At 42.8% G+C, this 21,031-nt stretch overlaps 1 protein-coding gene and 1 pseudogene across 2 annotated transcripts; both read left to right on the forward strand.

The window, feature by feature from the left end:
- Positions 1 to 767: 767 nt before the first annotated feature.
- LOC148109692 (uncharacterized) lies at positions 768 to 16,879 on the forward strand. Of its 2 annotated transcripts, XM_087863692.1 has the most exons (5): positions 770 to 1,822; positions 10,545 to 10,616; positions 12,025 to 12,151; positions 14,197 to 14,310; positions 14,829 to 16,879. In XM_087863692.1, exons 2-5 carry the CDS (start codon positions 10,584 to 10,586, stop codon positions 15,827 to 15,829), a joined length of 1,275 nt encoding a protein of 424 aa, XP_087719818.1. In that variant the 5' UTR covers positions 770 to 1,822; positions 10,545 to 10,583; the 3' UTR covers positions 15,830 to 16,879. The 2 variants fall into 2 exon arrangements, with proteins under 2 accessions (XP_087719819.1, XP_087719818.1); XM_087863693.1 differs by lacking the exon at positions 14,197 to 14,310 and having other exon boundaries at positions 768 to 1,822.
- Positions 16,880 to 20,183: 3,304 nt separating this feature from the next.
- LOC148109693 (large ribosomal subunit protein uL23 pseudogene) lies at positions 20,184 to 20,647 on the forward strand (annotated as a pseudogene).
- Positions 20,648 to 21,031: the final 384 nt, after the last annotated feature.

The following is a 21,031-nucleotide window of genomic DNA, read 5'->3' on the forward strand; positions in this document are numbered from 1 at the left end:
ACTAAAGATGCCCCGACGGTGGTCGTTTTGAAAGAAGGTATTACAAAAAAATGTAGAAGTAGAAAGCCATTCTAATCTGGAATCAGACCTGGGTATTAAAAGCAGCAGTTTTTTCAGGTAGTGTGAAGTTGTGCCTGAATAATTTCCCTCCCACCCCATCACCAGCTTCTGATCATATGCAGTTTCCACCCTCAGTATAAGGCTAAATAAATTAACAACAACATCACACAGGAGGGAACAGCAAGAAAATATTTGTCTTATACATCATGACTTCAATCAAGTCCTAATCCTGGAAGGTCCAAACCATTACTACAGTACAAAACTGTCCCCAGTCCAGCCCCACATTATGGTTGTCAGCCCCTGAATACCTACTGGCCACTCATCTTGCTACTAATTTTTTGCACTTTTACCCCCTAGTCTATATCTTTGCAGGTGCTATTCACTCTGCATAGATTGCACTTTTTGAAAAGATTTTCTTTATTTATTTGGGGGCAGCAGAGGGAGAGAATCCCAAGCAGATTCTCTGATCACAGAGCCCAACTTGGGGTTTGATCTCAGGACCCTGAGATCATGACCTGAGCCCAGATCAAGAGTCCAAAGCTTAACCAACTGAGCCACCCAGGCGCCCCTTCTTTCTTCTTAATAAAGTAAGTATTCTTTTTCAAATGGACCAGTTATAGGACTGTAACTTTTATAGGCCTTTCCTAACTTTCTCAGCCATAGTTAATTGCTTCCTGGTTGTACCGCCCCCCCCCCCCAGTGTCTCCAATGTGACATATAGAACATACTGCACTGTGTTGTAATGCTTTTACATTCTGGTTTTTCTTTTGGACCGTGAGATCGTCTGGGGAAGTAACTGTGTCTTATTTATATTTGTAGCAATGCCTTGCCTATGGTAGGCATTCTAGGTTTTTTGAGTGGAAGTGTAGACTTGTTCCCGAAGTAGTATTTTATCATATTCTTGTAATCTACAGCGTTCTCTGAAGCTCTAGCTCGGGGGTTCTTAGCTTTAGCAGCACATTAGAATCACCTGAAGATCTTTGTAAACTCTCTCTCCTCAGAGTGGACCCCACGTATCAATGTGTCCAAAGCTCTTCAGGTGATTCCGACATGCAGCCAAGGATGCGAATCCCTACGATGTCTCCAACTAGCGCCCTTCCAGCAGTACCAAGGCAGGCAGGCTGGTGTGCGCTCAAACCGTCGAAGTCTGCCGGCTGCCCAGTTAAACAGACGTGTATCCTGGGCTCTCCTCTTCCGGCGCAAAATGTGCACATACACTGCCTCAGGCCCAGCCTCGTCCTAGAACAAAATTCTGCGTTTCTCCGACCCAAATTTCGGAACCAAATCCCTGAAAGTGGACAAGCTGAAGCAGAAAAAAGCCTCTTCCAAGCGCCGGGAGACTCGTCGCTCTCGGTCTTCCGGCGGTGAAAACCAAGGGTAGGGACCGGCCCCAAAGATCAGACACATTTCCTTCCGAGGGCCCTTCCATCGGAGGACTGGAGGGACGCGACATCACACGTAGGCAGTACTTCCAGGGCCCTCCTATAAGTCTCCCCTACATCCACAAACGTTCCCTCACCAGGCCACAGCAACCGGAACGCTGTGACCGACTCACTTTAGAGCCGTCAGCCCCTTTCCCAGAAGCATGCGCTTGCGCAGAATTTCATATTGGAGCGCGCCGACCACTGAGACTTCTGGGGGTTGGAGTCTGTGAGAAGCCCGAGCGTTGGAAGCGCAGACGTCAGAGCCTTTGCGCAGGCGCATTGCTTTCCCGACTTGAAGAGGCGCCGTCTTCCTGGGTCCCGAGCACTCTGTGCGGGAGGTGAGGGCTGCGGGTGTTTGATTTCGAGATGCGGAGTGAGCGCAGCGGCCGAGAGAAGGGGACACTGAGAACTTAGGGGAGGTGCTGTGGGAGTCGAAAGGGGTGATGCGGGCGGAGCCAGCCTGCAGAGAGAGACTGCAGAGAGAGTGTATGAGTGTGTGTGTACGTGTGTGTACGTCCCAGCTCGGAGAGGTGAGGACGGAAGGTTGCTCCTCGTCCCCGGTGTGTGTGTGTGTTCCGTGGAGTATGGGCACTGTCAAGAGTGATCTTTCAGCATACACCCACTATATACCAGATCCCAACTTTCAGGTTGGAAGTTTGGAACCTTTCTCCGCTCCTCTCGTCCTCCTTCCCCTAATGGGTGTTTAATAAATAGGGGTGGAATTGACACTAAATCTGTGGGGACGCAGACTCCGCCCCCTCCCTCTTTCTCAGAAAAAGTCTCAGATTGTATCGGTTAGTTCCCAGTCTTGGGCCTCCGTACGAGGCCCTCATTTAAGGATAGATACATCATTTTTTAGACTACATCATTGAACCTTTTAAAAATTTTAACCATGGCAGTTTAACTTTTAAGCTGGTTGGAATCCATTGTTGAAACCGATGGTTACGATTTAGCTTATTGACAAGTTTAATTCTAAGAGTAACTACATCTCTAAGATATCTATGATTTTATGTTTTTAAAAAGGATATTCGCGAATTGAGTCTGAGATGCAGTCCTTAAAGCACTTGGCTTGACATATATGGTTATCCATTAAACCAGTAATTAAAGCTACCTATATGCCTAATGTGTCTGTTTCAGCTGTCAACGTCATGCACAATCTTTTCTTAGTTCAGAGGAATGAATGGTAAAACGAATGTTTTAATATCATTCTTTAGTTGCTAGGAGCCTTGATGAGGCGGGGCCTTGATGAGGCGGGGCCTTTCATGGAGGAGGTAGGATTTGAGGTGGAAGAAAAGACAGGAAGGAGGTAGCAAAGCATTAGGCAAATTTGAGAGGGAGCTGATTTTAACTGGAGTGAATTGTCAAGGAGTAGTGGGAGACAAGTGTGGAGAAAAGTACGCTGGCATAAGGACCCAGAGGATCAGAACAAAACACAGGAGGCAGAGTGGATTGCTTAGTTCTGATCTGAAGACTGACGGGAATAAAACTATTTGGGAACAGTAATTCTAGAGGTAACGTGCAGGACTAGAGAGAGAAAGGGACTAGTGGCAGGGAGCCAGTTAAGAATGCATAGTAATCCTGATACAAGTTGTTACAGACCTGAACTAACGGTGTCAGTGATGGGAAAGGATAAAAATGACAGTGCAGAAGAAGGGTCAGAAGGACCTGGTGGCTAACTAGATTTGGGGAGAAAGAGAGCAAGGTAAAAGTTTGAATTGGGGGCATCTGGGAAAATAATAGAAATGTCAAGCTAGGGAGAGGGGTTAATTGGGGAGTTGCATAGAGGAAGATGTTTTGAGGTGCTGGCAGAATGCCTAAATCAAAATTTGCAGTCACTTAGAGCAGATTCTGAGAGGCAACAGTAGTGGAAAAGGAAGTAGGACACAGACAGAGGACGGTCAAGTAAAGACCCCAAGACGGAGACATTTCTGTTTTGACGTCCTCACACCCTATGCTACCAACCACAGAGCAGGTACTTGGACGTATTTGTTGAATAGCAGGATGAATGAGTGGGTGAATGGGTTGGTGTTGCGCAGTAGAAAGGAAAGCAATTTTCATTTATTGAACAGACTGTAAGATAAATGCTTTACATTAACTGTTCATTTACTATTTATAACTCTGTGAAGTAGGTATTAAACAACTGGAGGTCAACGTTTAGCTTAAGTAATCTGCCCAAGCCTTCACAGTTAATAATTAAATGCCGGTGGAATGCTTTTTACCACACAAACTGTCTCCTTTGGAACTCACTCTTGTGAGTGTGTTCTGAAATTGAATGGTAGCCATGGAGTTTTGGAACAGCTGTGGAGCAAGGTTGTTAACAGTAAAAGGTTTCTAAGCAAGGGTTCATTTGAAGATCTAGAATAAGAATTTGAAGAGGTTTTTTTCTCCAGAAATACTCAGAATCAGGAATAGGACAAGAGAAAACAGAAGTGACTCCATGTGGATTTGGTGGATCTGGGGAGCCTTGAGTATCACAGAGCCTACCGAAGCACTGCCAGGGGAGGGAAGTCAGCCTGGCAGGGATCCCACGGATAATGAGCACCTTGAGCACTGGTTACTTAATGGCTGGGGAGCTTTTATGCTCAGCATCATTTGTAATGTGTTCAGTGGTCACTTTATGAAGTCATAATCCAATAAACAAAACTTTGAAAATTGTCGTTAGGGATAAACATTGAGCAGTTTCAACTATAATTTTAGAGGTAGTTCCACTGATTTGTGCGAAAAGCTCAAATGCTTTAGACAACATATTCAAATACTTTGATTCCAAAGTTATTACTAACACTCAAACGTACTCTAAAACAGCAACAACACATTGTGTTAATTGTAATTAATATTTTGTAATTAATATTTTCATTGTAATTAATATTTTCATTATTTCTACTTTCCTAAGATTATAACAGGACTTTCAGCTAATGCTAACATGTAGCATGTTATTCTGTATGCTTTATGTGTATTCTACTTAAGTATCACAATAACTATGAGATAGGTGCTTCCGTTATTCTAATTTTACAGATGGGTAAACCGAGACAGAGGTTGAGAACCTTGCCTGAGATCATACAGGTAGTAAGAGGCAGAGCTGGAATTTTATTTCAGGCAGTCTGCCAGAGTCTGTACGTCTAATAACGATACTCTCCTGTATCTCTAAATACTAATTTGGACTACTTACTAGGGCCCAAGAGTAATGTTTGAAGACCCTCCTGGGAATGGAGGAATCTTGACAAGCAAGGGAAAGAATACTGTCTTAAACAACACAGCTTGCAGGCTACTGATGATGTCTTTTTTGTTTCCATTTGTGTATATATCACTCTCCCTCCTTCTAACAAGATTCAGATCCCAATCTCTCCACTAAACATGTTTTTCCAGGAAGTTTGTTTTTTAAGTTTTTACCTTTTGCATAGGTTTTAAACATTTTTGCAAACTGGTGTTCACCCTCAAGGTAGTATTCTTTTAAAGCTTTGCTTGGCCAGTGTTCAGTAACCCATTGTCTACTAAATATATATTGAGCTGGTCTTTTGGTGTTTTTGAAAACTTAACCTTATTAGTATCTCATAATTAATAAGACAAAATAGTTGGTTCATCTCCTAAGGGAGGAAGGATTAAGTCTGCATGGTTACTTTCCCTCTTTAGAAGCTGAAGTTGAGGGGCACCTGGGTGGCTCAGTTGGTTAAGCATCTGACTTCAGCTCAGGTCATGATCTCGGGGTCCTGGGATCCAGTCCCATGTCGGGCTCCACATTCAGCAGGGAGTCTGCTTGTCCCTCTGCCCTTCTTCCCCCTACTTGTGCGCTCTCGCTCGCACTCTCTCTCAAATAAATAAATAAAATCTTAAAAAGAAAAAAGAAAGAATCCGAAGTTGATTAATTATTAGGAGCTCATGCTCTTTCTTCCTCTGCCCAGTACTGATTAGTCTGTTTGGGGTTTGTAGTTCCTGATTCTGGGATTCCTTGGTTTATCCCCATTCTCTAGGTTTCTTTTTTCATGCTTACGTGAATGGACACAAGTATATATCCGAAGGATACAACTATACTTTGTGAATCGTCATACAATTAATAGAAAAAAACAAAGCATTTGTTTATATTACTAAAGGCATAAACATTTCCCTCTTTGTATTACAACCATTTTTAAAATATATAAATTTTTCTATTTTGAGTATGGAACTCATGGTCTTTCAAAATTCAAACTATTTCATTTAGCAATAATAATTTTTGTAACTTAGCCAGTGGAAGCCAGAATCATCTGATTTTTCCTAATCCAAAGATGTGGGAACAGCTCAAACTCTAAATATTCCAAACTGTACTCATTAGCTTTCCCTCCAGACCTCCTTCTCTGTTGCTCATGTCCAGGAATGGTACCATTGTGCACACCATTGTTCAGATGAGTGACCTGGAAGTCATCCTTGCTTCTTCCATCACCCTCAGCCTCCACTTGCAGTCAGTCTGTTGTCTGTTCTTCATATCTTTTTTTTTTTTTAAGATTTTATTTATTTGCCACAGAGAAAGAGCACAAGCAGGGGGAGCTGCAGGCAGAGGAAGAAGAAGGCTCCCTGAGGAGCAAGGAGCCTGATGTGGGACTGGATGCCAGGACCCCGGGTCATGACCTGAGCCAAAAACAGATGCTTAACCCGCTGAGCCACCCAGGCATCCCTGTTCTTCATTTCTTTACAGTAGTTCCCCTTCTGTCCATTTCTGCTGCCACTACTTCTGTTCACTTTTTCATCATTTTTCCTTATTTAATTGTGAGATTCTTCACTGGTCTCCTCACCTCCATTCTTGCTCTTCTCTAGTCCCATTCTGCTCTAGCTACCCAGAATGGCATGGCTACCTGTGTCAAAGGTCCCCAAGATCACCCCACATTCAGGGATTTGCTGGAAGGACATGGGGCTCAACCTGTAGTTGCATTCATGGCTAAGATTATGACCATGATCTTACAAGGATGTACAGCTAGGTCATACAGGGAAGACATAGGTAGAGTCTGGAGGAATCCATATGCAGGCTTTCTTGTGCTCTCTCCCTGCCATGAAGGGTCACACTAAACACATCCTCTCCAGCAATGAAAATGCAACAACATGCATGTGATGTTCCAATTCACAAAAGCTCGTTAGAGACTCAGAGCCCAAGTTTTTTTTATTGAGGCCTAGTCAGGTAGGCACCCTCTGCCTAACACGTACCAAAATTCCAGACCCTCTAGCAGGAAAGCAAGTGTTCAGCATAAACCACTATGCTTGCTCAAATAGTTTAGGCCTAATGGACCACCCTTCTCTCTTAGGGAACCCTCCCAAAATTGAAGTTCCCAGACCCCAGCCAAGGGCTAACCTTGCAAGTAGACCTTTCTAAGAATAGCTCTCACGGGTCTGCTGTAACTTTTCTGTATACCCCCATTCTTTCCTCTTATTTTTCTTGTGCACCAAAGTAAATACATACTCATAAAAGCAAAAATCAGAATATAAAGAATTATTAGAAATAGAATAAAACCACTTGTAATGCCACCACTCAAATTCCACTTACATTTTAGTATATATTCTCTCAGTCTTTTTTCTATACATATGTGCATACACAAATAAGTAATTTTAAATGTGCATTCTTCACTTAATATTTGTGAATTTGTTTAACAACAAATTTTAACACATTACAAAGTTGAACTCTCCTGATTATCTGTCCCAATTCCATATCCCTCCCTTCCCAGAGATAACTCATGATTTGGTACTTATTGTCCCATATAGATTTTTGTAGATTTTATTTACCTGTTTTTAAGTGGTTTTTTTTTTAAGATAAATTTATTTGAGGGAGAGAAAGTGTGAGCTTGGTGGGGAGGAGCAGAGGGAGAGGGAGGGAGAGAATCTCAAGCAGACTCCCCACTGAGCTTGGAGCCTGACACAGGGCTCAACCTCATGACCCTGAGATCATGGCCATAAGATCATGACCTGAGCCAAAATCAAGAGTCGGAGGCTTACCCGACTGAGCCATCCAGGTGCCCTGACCTGTTTTTAAATTTTATATAGACATTACACAGTAATTCTAAAACTTCCTTATTTTTTGCTCAGTAATTATATTTTTGTGATTTATTATTAGCACAAGACTCTACTTCATTCATCATAATGTGTAATATTCCAATACATGTAAGTTCACACACATAAAATAACAATTTATCCTTCTGATGAACATGTAAGCCGTTTGCAGTTTATCACTAATGATCTTTTCCTCAGTGATTTGTAATACCAGCTCAGTTGTATATCAAGTTTCCCTACATGTTTGGATATGTTGGGGGATTTTTTATTCTAGTCCATTGGTCTGTTATCCGTGTGGCTATTTTTTCATGAAAATAAAAATCACATTATAGCATAGAGGTTTAAAACTGGCAGACCTGGGTTCAAGTTCTACCTCAGCTTCTTATAAACCTTAACTTTCCTAATGCGTAAAATTGTACCTACCTTATTGATTTATGAATATGGAATTAAGTTATCCTGAGAAAGAGTGCTTAGTTGGGGCGCCTAGTTGGCTCAGTCAGTTAAGCGTCTGACTCTTGATTTCAGCTCAGGTCATGATCTCAGGGTTGTGGGATTGAGCCCCACATTAGGCTCCCTGCTCAGCAGAGAATCTGCTTGTCCTTCTCCCTCTGCTCTTCCCCCTGCTTGTGTGCTCTCTGTCTCAAATAAATAAATTCTTAAAAAAATAAAAAAAGAGTCCTTAGTACAGTGCCTGGTAAATAGCAAATAATAAATGCTGGTTATTATTAATATGATATTAAATGGTATTATGGTATATGAAGGGGCTAGATCACAAATCATTTAATCATATCTCCTGTTTTAGAAACTTAGGGTATTTCAAATTTTTCCTGTACTATAAGGATTAAATGAGATAATACAGGGAAAGTGCTTATAATAAAGTTAGCCCATGTAGCGCCTGAGTGGCTCAGATGGTTAAGTGTCTGCCTTCGGCTCAAGTCATGATCCCAGAGTCCTGGGATCGAGCCCCGAGCCTGTTTCTCCCTCTCCTTCTGCTGCTCTGCCTGCTTGTGCTGTCTCACTCTCTGCCAAATAAATAAATAAAATCTTTAATAAAAAAAAAAGTTAGCCCATGTAGCACTCAATAAAGCTTAGTGTTAATGATAACTAAGGATATTCTCACTTATTACTTAGGACAACCTCCTAGGAGAGATTTGGTGAACCAAAGAGTATGTATATTCCAAGGCCCTATATAGAGATTGCCGTGATCTTTCTAAAACACAAATCTGATGATAACACTTCCATGTTTAAATTCTTCAGTGATCTCCACGCCTGTGGTCCCTCTTCCATGTATGGGACCATACAAAGCTGTCCTTGATCTAGCTGGTCTCTGTCTACTTCCCCACAGCACTGCTCACAGCCTAGACCTCTGCCATTCTAAAGTAGTTACAGTTGTTAGTCTTTTCCATGAAAGACCCACCTCCTCGTTTTTTAAAAACTTGGTATTTTTCCTGCCTAGAATGTTCCACTTCCCCCAAATCAAAACTTACCTTATATCCCGTTTCTGCCAAGGAGCCTACAGCCTCCTGAGTGAGGCAAGCCTCTGATGGACTCTCATAGTTTGTTGTGGGTATCTCTTTATGGTACATATCCATCCTGTAGTGACATGTTATTTGGGTTACTTGTTTTTCCTATGTTCTTTTTTTTTTTTTTAAGACTTTATTTATTTATTTGACAAAGAGAGACAGCCAGCGAGAGAGGGAACACAAGCAGGGGGAGTGGGAGAGGAAGAAGCAGGCTCCCAGCGGAGGAGCCTGATGTGGGGCTCGATCCCAGAACTCCGGGATCACGCCCTGAGCTGAAGGCAGACGCTTAACAACTGAGCCACCCAGGCGCCTCTGTTTTTCCTATGTTCTAAGCTATAAGCTTTTGGAGGACAAGGACAGTGTCCTAAAGCTTTTGTGTTTGGTGTAAATAGTTGGTGCTGAATAAATGTTGGGGGGATGGATGGATGAGTGAATAGTAAGGATCAATACACTTACGCTCTTGACTGCAGGAGAGTAATCGGCCACCTCTTTGCCTCATTTTTCCCAGGACCACACTTCCCATCCCACTCATGAATCCTGGAAATGCTTGACTTAACTGTGTTTAATTAGACTCTTGACTGTGGGAAACTGAGACCTAATCAGCTAACTCAAGTAAAGGGGTGATAGGATTTAGTGATAGGATTCACACCAAATCTAAGAAGGCTAGAGTGTTATGTCAATCCAAGAATAAATAAGGCTGGTCTAAATGCGAATGGGAGCCCAGGGGTGGTACTGCATGAATTGAGGGACTTCAAAGCCAGTAAAAAACTCTTAGGTCTTTGCTCCAATGCTTCACCACTAAAGCGACCAGGCTGTTCTTCCCCCAGCCCGTGTCTGGTCTTACCAGGTCACGCCTCCCACAGACTCATGAGTTCTGCTTCCTGCGAACTTTGGCTCCCCTGATCCTTGTGGCTACTTCCATCTCTCATGATAGCCTTTTAGCTCATCGCCCACCTGTTGTCCTGACATTTCTTAGTTCACTTTCACCTTTTCGAGCTTGATCACATCTCAGTCTGCTGGCCAGCCCGTGCATTGCCTCCTTGAGGCCTACGTCATCCTGGCTCCAGGAATGAGACACAGCGTCATGTGGAACAAAACGTGGCTGCCCAAGGGCTGCTCCTTTAGCACAGGGTTGCAAATGGGGTATTTTCCCCTTAAAGCATATATAAAACGTCTCAGACTTTTTATCTGGTCACCATCAGGGCAATATTGAATGTGAACTTATAAATACAGCAGAAGCTTCATATGTTCTTGATTCCCAGGAACAAAACTCTTTCTCTGGGATCACGGTCAAACCACCCCCTTGTGTCCTGAATAGCAATATCAGTGGCCTTTCACTCCAATTCTGGGTTGGGGTGGGGTTGTTCCTGCCCTTGCTTTGTTTTGCCTTCACTTTTTGTAGGGCATTAAGGAAGAGAATGGGTATATAACTCACTGGTGTTTGGAGATTTCTTGCTTTATGGGTCAGAAAACTACAAACCAAGACTGGTCTTTCTCATACTGTCTTTCTCATCCCCTACCTCTTCCTTATTAGGACTCTACCCTTTTCTACAAGGAGAGCACACAGGAGGGAATGGCTGCTGTGTCTCCAATTGCCAGATGCCAGGTGAGGTGGACTTTGTATGTCTGAAATACTCTGTGAGTCCCCAGAGTGTAACCACTTTTCTCTCTCTGTCCCTGAGCTTCATCAGTCAAACCTCGCCAGGTGAATGAATGGCTCTGGAGGGAATGCATCTTTCCCATTTGACTTGTGGTATCCTTCAGTGACCTTTTCTTGCTTTGAACATATGCCCATTAGCTTGTCACCAGGCACAAGGCCACCATGGCCTTGGCTCTGAGAGCTTTTGCCTAAAAAATGATGGTACATGTCGGCTTGGATGGTTTGGGGAACAGTTCTAGTCCTGACTTCCCTTCAGTTCATCCATCTGAGAGCAGACCCCAAGTATTCCAGGAAGTGTTGGGTTAGGCTGGGGAATATGACACTTGCTGAAGAGGCCCTCAGTGAGGTGAAGAGTCCCGAAGAGAGAGAGTGGGTAGAGATACGGGGCTTGCCCCATCTGCCCACGGACCCAGAGTTTTGAATTCTATGCTCTGGCTTAGAGCTACAGCAGGCACACTGGAGACTCATCTGGGGTTTTAGGATTGGGGTTAAAGATGCAGTCTTGGGGCGTCTGGGAGGCTCAGTCGTTAAGCATCTGCGTTCAGCTCAGGGCATGATCCGGCGTTCTGGGATCGAGCCCCACATCAGGTTCCTCCTCTGGGAGCCTGCTTCTTCCTCTCCCACTCCCCCTGCTTGTGTTCCCTCTCTTGCTGTCTCTCTGTCAAATAAATGAATAAAAAAAATCTTAAAAAAAAAAAGATGCAGTCTTATATAGTCACAGAGCATTAGCATGAAATGAGGGGATCCGAAGGACAACCTAATCAACACCATCATTTAAATGATTTGTTAAATAAAAACACACACAGGTAATTGGTGGAATTTGAATAAGGTTGTAGATTATAGTATGATATCAATGATATTTATTTGACTTTCATAATTATACTGTGATTATATAAGAGAATATCCTTGTTTTTACAAAATATGAACAAAATATGAGTAAAGAGGCATCGTGTTTGTAAGTTACTCTCAAGGAGTTCAGGAAAAAGATAGGAGAATGTGTATATACTGAGAGAGACAGAAGGATAAAGCAAATACGGAAAATGTTAACATTTGGGGAAGCTGGGTGAAGGGTACATAGGCATTCTTTGTTCTGTTCTTGGAAATTATCTGTAAGTATGAAAAAAGAGCCCCTAAAATTCACAGGCTTAGCTGTGAATATAAGAAGTATGACCAAGAACTTCATGCCTCAGGGAATTATGCCAATTTCCCCCAAGTGCTTCAAAGCCCTACTTTCTCAGAACCATTTCACTTATCCTCCTTCCACAACCTCAGGGCTGTCATCTTTATAACTGTTTTGTCTGGTCCATATAAAGAGAAGGGTTATGAGTAAGGGACAATGTGATTGTGTTTCCAGGAATCAGTAACATTCGAAGATGTGGCCGTGATTTTCACAGATGAAGAGTGGAGGCATCTAGTCCCTATTCAGAGGGACCTCTACAAGGAGGTGATGCTGGAAAACTATAAGATCATTGTCTCATTGGGTAAGGAGAGCTTCCCATAAGAAGTTAGACTCTGTACTGTGTTAGTGGGGGTTTGAGGGGCCAATAAATGATACTTCTCCCTCCTGAGTTCTGAAGCACTGAGAGACTAGGTAGAGGAGTAGAAGGTATGGCGTAGGTGTATAGCAACAGTGGGCTTCTTAATCTGGAACCTCAGCATGGGTCAGAATTGCTTTCTGAGCCATTGGCAGGTTGTACAGCCCCAGCCTCCCTTGCTCAGCAGCCTGTCCCTACAATACAGAGGAGCCCCTCTCCAGAGGGGGGAGGGCAAACAGACGAAGCTGAGTTACGTATGTCCAATTCCTCCCCCAGCTCATCAGTCAGCTCCATCCAGAGGACTGAGGGCGCCATCTTGTTGAGAGAAAATTTCTCCTCAGACAAGCAGAGGAGGGGAGAGAGAAGTGTTTCCAGTGTGGGTGTAGAAATACAAGGCTGTGCCTCAGAGTAGGTCACTAGAAAGGTGTTTGATTTTGAATATTTATCTTAAGTGCAGTCTTAGAGAGAGGCCCACAGAAGGCACTTTGCAGTTATAGAGACTTGTGTGACAAAGGGAAAATCAAGAATGACTGCTGATAGAGGCGCCCGGCTGGCTCAGTCGGTAGAGCGTGCGATCTTGGTCTCTGGGTTGTGAGTTTAAGCCCCACATTGGGTGTAGAGCTTACTTAAAAAAAAAAAAAAAAAAAAAAAAAAAAAGAATGCTGGTGTGAGATATTCGTGAGAAGTAAAGGTTGGGCTTCTCTACGTCATGACAAACTCTCAGGAGCTTCCAGAATAAGAGACTGAGAGAGCATGCAGATTCAGAAACAGGTGTAAAACAAGCAGCAGGTGGGAGTCAAAGGAGTCACACTGCAGATTTTATATGAGGCAGGTCAAGAATTTAAATAGGCCAAAGAGGAAAAACAGGATAGAATGTTCAGGGAGCACTAAGGGAGACTGCTGAGTCTTTGTCACAGACTTTGGTGGGATGAAATATTGGGGAAAATAAAATTCCTAAGATCAGAAACAGGAAGCCACAGGGAGGCAATGGATGTGGCCAATGGGTCAGCAGATGATCAGCATACAACCACATAGGTGATCCTTGGACCCAATAAGAAAGTGTTTCTCTTTCCCAAGTTGGGGGCCTCCATACAAGGGAAGTTTAGACTTCAAGACCACTTCTAGGATGGATTCTATTTCCTTAAATAACCAAAAATGGATAGATTGACTTGTGGAAATTCATCCCAAGCAAATAATAGGATCAGCAGCCCCAGGGACACAAAAATGTTCATCACATCATTGTCTGTTAATAGCAAAACAGTAAAAACAGCCTGAATGTCTGTCAGCAGGAGATAAAGTAAATTAGATTATTCCATACAATTAACATCATGTAGCCATTAAAGTTGTGACGTAGATCTGTGCTAATTGAAATAAAATGATATTTTAGGTTTATTATGTGACAAAAATCAAGTGTATAAATCAGCATTATTTTATAACCCAGTTTTTAACAGAATGTATGTATAGGTATCTTTCAGTTTCAAAATGAATAGAAGGAAAAAATGAATACAAAGTACAAAAGGTGATTTTTCTTTTTGTTTCTCCTTACCTCTAGTTTTCCTACAACGAACATGACCCACTGTGTAAATAAAAGCTTAACACTAAAGGGTAAACCAACAAACAAAATTACACGTTTTTACTCAAGATGATCTGTTTTCATTCTTATCTTCCCTGAGCCCGGGACTCTTTCCCAGCATCCTACCAGTGCTAAAGCTATGACATCCCATTCACTTCAGCGGGGAGAATAAACACATTAATTCAAATGGATTTGATCAACTTTTTGACCAAGTGCTACTTGTTCCTTTTTAGAACCTCAGTCTTCACCTCCATTCTGAGCTTCCCACATCCTTGTGCTTTACTTTGTATTCTGCCTTCCTGGCGTGCACCTTCTGCCTTTCCATTTTCTCTCAGAAAGACTTAGAGTTTGGGTTTAAGCTTTGGAATAGTTGCGTATTTTCATCACATACGTGGCTTGTCTCCTTCTCCCTGAGCAGGACTTCCAGTTCCTCGACCTGATGTCATTTTTCAGTTGAAGAGAGGGGATGAGCCTTGGATAGTTGATCTTCACAGATCTGAGGAGAGAGAATGTCCAGAGAATGTCTCTCTAGGTAACTGTGTATGAAGAGGGCAGAGCAGAGTTCTGTTTTGTGGTTGTTATTTGGGTGTGTGGGAAGGAGGCTTGGGTACCACGTTTTTCTCACATTCACATCTTCTGCTTTAGTGTTTATTCTCTGTCACCCACCAGCTTTCATCTTTTTCTCCACACCTGAAAGTGTTACTCATCTCTATCCACCAAACGTTATTATTCTGTCAGATCTGTCATGTTGCCCATTCACACTTTGCTATTCCTGTTGTTCACCATCCCCCCAACCTCTCACTTCACATACTCTCCTAATTATCCTGGCCACACTCCCAGTGGAAAGTCTTCTCTCTTCTGAGCTGTCCACTGTCAGTTCTGTTCCCTTTCCAAGTCTCAGGCTTTTCCCAGCGCAAACAACTGTGTGTGGGAGCCAGCAGGCCGGTCACCGTGCACTACTGTTCAGATTTACTGTACCATCTCTTCTTTGTGCTGTAGTATTTCCGAGCCCAGGAAAGAAACTGCAGCTGTATTTTCTGTCCGTTCCAGACTGGGCGACTAAGCCTGAGGTTCATGGTGCTTCAGAAGAAGAATCAGAAGGAACAGCGAGGGGAAAGCTTGGAGAAGTTCCTGTGTGTCCTAAATTTGAAGCCCATGCACTGGAGGGTGAGCCGGAAGCAGGGAAGGAGAGCCCTGCCGTCCAGGCCTGTAAGAAGTCCCTTTGCCAGAAGGAAAGCTTGCAGCAAGGGTCTACTCCTCTCAAGAAAATTCTCACTAAAGAGAGAGACCAGGAATGCAGCCACTGTGGGAAGACCTTTTTTGACCACTCATCCCTTATCCGGCACCAGAGGACTCACACTGGAGAGAAGCCCTATGACTGTCACGAATGTGGGAAGGCCTTCAGTCACAGGAGCAGTCTCAGTAGACACCTGATGTCTCACACTGGGGAGAGCCCCTACGAATGCAACGCGTGTGGGAAGGCCTTTTTCGACCGGTCGTCCCTAACTGTGCATCAGCGAATTCATACTGGAGAGAAGCCCTTTAAATGCAGTGAGTGTGGAAAAGCCTTCTTTGACCGTTCATCCCTTACGCGACACCAGAGAATCCATACCGGAGAAAGCCCGTATGAATGTACTCAGTGTGGGAAAGCCTTTAGCCAGAAAAGTATTCTTACTCGACATCAGCTCATCCACACTGGCAGGAAGCCTTATGAATGTAATGAGTGTGGGAAAGCCTTCTACGGTGTCTCATCACTGAACAGACATCAGAAGGCTCACACTGGAGAGCCTCACTATCAGTGCAGCGAGTGTGGGAAAGCTTTCTTTGACCGCTCATCTCTTACGCAGCATCAGAAGATTCACACTGGAGACAAGCCATACGAGTGCACCGAATGTGGGAAAGCCTTTAGCCAGAGATGCCGGCTTACCAGACATCAGAGGGTGCATACCGGAGAGAAACCCTTTGAATGCAGCGTGTGTGGGAAAGTGTTCAGTTCTAAATCGTCCGTTATTCAACATCAACGGCGTTATGCCAAACAAGGAATAGACTGAGTTGGGTAAAAGCTTTAGTCAAAGGACCTCCACGGAAATTCAAGACAGGTCTTCCCCATCATAAGCAAATCCATTCTTTGAGCATTCTACCTATTCTGGCTACTACAGAATAAACATTCTCTACCTACCGGGTCATAGAACTGATGAGGGATGCCGGAAGTTAAGATGTGACTCTAGAGGGTCAACATTGTGCGGAAGTTTGTCAGACAACAGGATAAATGTTAGGAGGTGATCCTCAGACACACTTCTTGTCTGAGGCCCCAGGTATCACTGCACTTTAATAACTGGAGGCTCGAACAGGAGGGAAGGCAAAATTGGAGCAGCACTGTTGTTTCCTGAACAGTTCTTTCTGTAGCTGCGTCTCTTTCTCTGGGAGCTATTTTGGGCACCGACCTTGTTCTTTGTGTCGCAGCTTTTAGGTTCCTTTCTACTACTACTGCTACTACTACGAGTACTACTACTACTACTAGCTAGCACTTATTGAGCGCTTATTATGGGGTAAGCACTCAGCGGAGAGTTTGACAAAGAGTAGATTATTGGTCCTCTCACCAGCCCTATGAAGTAGAAGTAGGTACTGTTACTATCTTCATTTTACAGATGAGAAAGCTAAAGTTGAGAGGTTTTAAATAATTTGCCCAAAGTGACACAGCTAGTGAAAGGTGAAGCTAATCCTTGAGTACAAGTCTACCTTCAAAGTCTCTTCTCTTAAGCATTATGCTATATGGTTTGTTTAATAATTTCTGTACATCTATTATCTCCTCAACTAGATTGTAAGCACTTGGAGGCATGACTTATGTGTCTTTGCATCTCACACAGTGCCTTGCACATAATAGGTGCTCAATAAATATTTATCTGAATTAATGACTTCTCTACTTACCAAGTTCTCTCTATTTAAAACACCTCTTGGATGTACATCCTTTCTCTGAATTTTCTGTCTAGCCTACACCTTTATCCTCTCAGGCTCCCATTACTGTGGTAGTCATTTCCTAATTTGAATTCTTCCCTCTTCATTGTTGAACTGGGGTGTGCTAAGTGCCATAATAAGTAAGTCCCCAGCTGAAGATTCCTGTCTCACATAAAATCTGATGTGAGGCAGTCTGTCTTCCTCGATCCTCGTCATTTAGAACATGTTACCTCTAAGGTTATCACGAAAGTGATAGGTATTTTAGGATATTTTTAAGGGCTATCACTCGTGTCCACATCTCATAAACCAGAACCCAGCACCAGAGGCTAGGAAAGTAAACAAGCACCTCAATATTTGGGTAACATCACAATCTTCTGTCATAAATTACATTTTGCACATTACTGACATTTTGCACATTACTCTTAGACCAGTCTTTCTAAATGACCCCTTCCTGCTCATCATTGCCTTACTCAAGACCTAAAATAGCTCCCTGTTTAATGAAAGCTTCTCTGAATATTTAAGGACTGCCTTGATGTGATTCCACAACACTGAACTTGAAGTTCTGACTCCTAAAACTCTTCTATGCCCTGGGCCAAGCCCTATATTTTTATTTTATTAAAGGTCAGGCACGAGGCAGCTTTGACTCTAGGCATCTGCATTCCCTCCCTAGTTGCTTGAGGTGAAGCCCGGAAGACGACTTGATTCTAAAAGGCTGTCTGGAATTTAGCTTACCTGCGTGAATCCCAGCGGACCAAGATGCATTTCTTCTGAGAGGTAAAGTCAGATTTAAGAAAATGGATTGCCAAACAGACCCCCCCCCAAACTACTAACAACCCTATTTGTCCACCTTTCTTAAAGCAGATAAGTGACAGGAAAGACTTTTCACGTGTGGACTCTTGAAGCAACTTGAAAAACACTTCAGAGAGTGCAGAATCTGATATATCAGAGTGGATAATATCTGGTGTTATTTAATAATGTCAAGTAGAAAATAAAAGGGACTGTTGACAAACTTTTGAACGATGACTGTATCTGAGGGTTCTGAATCTTTAATTTATTCCCTTGTTAAAAGTAAATTGAGAATCAAGTACTCCCCCAAGATATTCTGCCATTGCCAGCCAGATGAGAGTGCGGCAATTTCAGAATACTAATGGAGTTTTGAGGACGGTGACAAGTGAAAGTGAAACAGAATGGGGACATAAATTGGATAGTTTCCCTTTATTCCCTTTTTAAATTTGGCGAGCAATTTTAGAAACGTGAAGTACTAATCTGCCTCCTACTAAAAATTCTGAGGGAAGGCTCATTTTCCCTTTTAACTGATACCTTCCAAGAGGGCATGCAGTACTGGAGGCCTTAAATTTTGAGGTTTTAGCTTAGTAAATGATCATTAGTAGTATCAAATCTTGGAATAAAAAATTGGTCAAATTGGTAGTATGCCATATTTTTTAAATTGAAAATGAAACTGGTGGAATTAATTTTAATATTTCATTCAATATTTGAATTTAATTCAAATATTTAAAATGTTCATGCAGGGTTATTTCAACATATGATCAATATAAAAATTATTGAGATACGCTACATCCTTTTTTTAAAAACTAAATCTTTACTTTGTATTTAGGGCACATTTCAAATTCAAACTAACCACATTTCAAGTGCTCAGTAGCCACCTGTGGCTAGCAGCTAGGGTATTGAACAGCACAGTTTTGGATAGCCATCAGGAGCTTTCAGAGGGAAGAGATAAAGGGATTATTTCGATCATTGGAGATGTTGGAGGGACGCTTGCTTCTGGCCATGTGGCAAGCACTCTGCACCTGTGGAAGGCAGTCTTCTGCTTCCAGTAGGTCAAGTGGGACCCAAGCCTGGGAAGCCTGTTGTTAGCATCCCTCAGACACATTTTTAACGGATCTCAAAACAGCTGCTTTGATCTCTGTGTGCCTGACTCCTTTGTGCTCTTTGGATCTTTTGTTATCTCAGGTGGGGAAGAGATTTCATTTATGAACCTTTAACAACCCAACCAGGATAGGAGGAGGAAGTATCTAAGGTTGCCAGTTAGTGAAAGATAAAAGATACTTTGTGTGATCATTTCACCTTTTTCTGAGCAGGATATTAGAATCCATTTATTATGATTCTGGAGGGAGGAGGATATTCTATTAGAATGGGCAAAGCATGAGTGGGTGCTGGCGATGGATGTGCCCAGTAGAAGCCACTAAAGCTCCCCCACCACTCCACAATTGTCAACATAAAACAGTGAGGAAAATTACAGCCGTGATGATGAAGTTGGAGGACGTGGAAGTGATTTGTTCCACCATTTCCTTTCTGATTCCTTGATTTGTCTGGTGAAAAAGCTAGATCCTGGAAGTTAACTATCTCTGATACTACAAAAAAGCTAATGAAGTGGAGTCAGCTGTAGCTAGTTCCATACTTCACCTTGTTTCTGTATTGGAAGGTAGCTGTAAGTTGCCCTTTGACTGTTAATGTAGCCACTGATCTAGTTAACACATTCTTTTCTATACCCATCCCCCAACAGCAGTATAAATTTAACTTCACCTACCATGCTAGCAATTTACTTTTATTGGCCTGCCCCTGAGATATTTTTTTTGCATACCATAATTTGATAAAGCAAAATTTAAATAAAATAATGAAGTTATTAATTACACTAATGACAGTATCTGTTAAAAAGAGAAGGACAAAAAGCCAATAAACAGTTTGTAATTAAGTTGGTCACTGCTATGGGCAACTGAGGCTCAGTCCCACCGGGACCTGGGGAGTCATGCTGAATGAACCTCAGAATTGTCTGCCCTTGAAGGGGGGAGCATTTATCTACTGGCTCCCATCCCCCATTGGTTAAGTGTTGCTGCATGAACACCCGGGGTTTCTGTAGTCATCCCCCATGGCATAGTCGGAGACTAATTCCAGGGAGGAAAGTGACAAGAGTGGGGTACAACTGAAGCAAAGGTTTATCTGATGATGTTTGTGCAAAAGTGATTGCTGCAACATGGTTGGGGTAAAATTTGGGCCAAGGGAATATGAGGTAGTGCACCCAAGGTTTGGAATGAGGGTAGAGAGTGAGCTCATTTGAATATACTGAGCTTGAGATGCTCGTGAAATATCCAGATATACGTGGGAATGTTCTGTAGGCAAGACTGAAGCTGAAAAGAGTGATCTCAGATATATGGATATCTGAAACCATATGAGTGGTGGGAAATAGCTTATGAAAGTGTGCTGTAGGAAGAGACTAGGATCTAGGATAGGTCCTTGAAGAACACTGAGATTTAACAGGCATGAAGAGAGGAAGAGCCCATAAAAGGAGAGGGAATAGAAGGGAATAGAGAGGTAAGAGAAACAGTGGTGAGAGCAGGGTCACAGGAAATAGTTTCAAGAAAGAGAATCGTGAAAAAGTATTCAGTGTTGCCAAGTGATCAAGAAAGACAAAGCGTTAGCCTTTTCACAAAGATGGCACCAAAGGCAAAGAAGGAAAACCCTGACCACCCAAAGCAGAAGCCAAAGCAAAGGCTTTGAAGGCCAAGAAAGCGGTGCTGAATAGGCGTCCACAGTCACAAAGAAAAAAGATCCGCATGTCACCTACATTCCCACAGCCCAAGACACTGTGTCTCCGAAGGCAACCCAAATATCCTCCAAAGAGTGCCCCCAGGAGAAACAAGGTTAACCACAATGCCATCATCAAGTTCCCCCTGACTATGGAGTCAGTCATGAAAATAGAAGACAACACACTTGTGTTCATTGTGGATGTCAAGGCCAACAAGCACCAGATCAAATAGGCCGGGGAGAAGCTCTGTAACATTGACGGGGACAAGGTCAACACCCTGATCAGGCCTGATGGAGAGAAGAAGGCATACGTTCAACTGGCTCCTGACTATGATGCTTTGGATGTTGCCAACAAAATTGGGACCTTCTAAACTGAGTCTAGCTGGCTAAATCTAAATACAAATTTTTTTCATCATGGGTGGAGGGCGAGAGAAAGCTTTAACACTTCCTCCCCCGGTGTTTGTCAGTAACCTGGATGGTGGCGCCAAAGCCATATTGGAATGAATTTGGTTAAGGAATGAGTGGGGAGTGGAAGATAAAAATAGCAAATATCCCCAGTGCTGAGTAGTTTGGCTTTGAGAAGGAGAGGTCAAGGTTGGTAGTTGGAAGGGGATGTAAGACTAAGTGAATACTTCTTTTAAAATGTGAGAGATGTGAACACGTATCAGGATGCCTTCAGGTACAGGGGACAGAAAATTCTTCTTCAATTTGCTTAAGCCTAAAGGGACTTTATTAACTGATATAATTAATTGCAA

Source organism: Ursus americanus, chromosome 7 (assembly GCF_024610735.1).
Source record: "Ursus americanus isolate L20-20 chromosome 7, mUrsAme1.1.p, whole genome shotgun sequence".
In the NCBI taxonomy this organism is placed as follows: Eukaryota; Metazoa; Chordata; class Mammalia; order Carnivora; family Ursidae; genus Ursus; species Ursus americanus.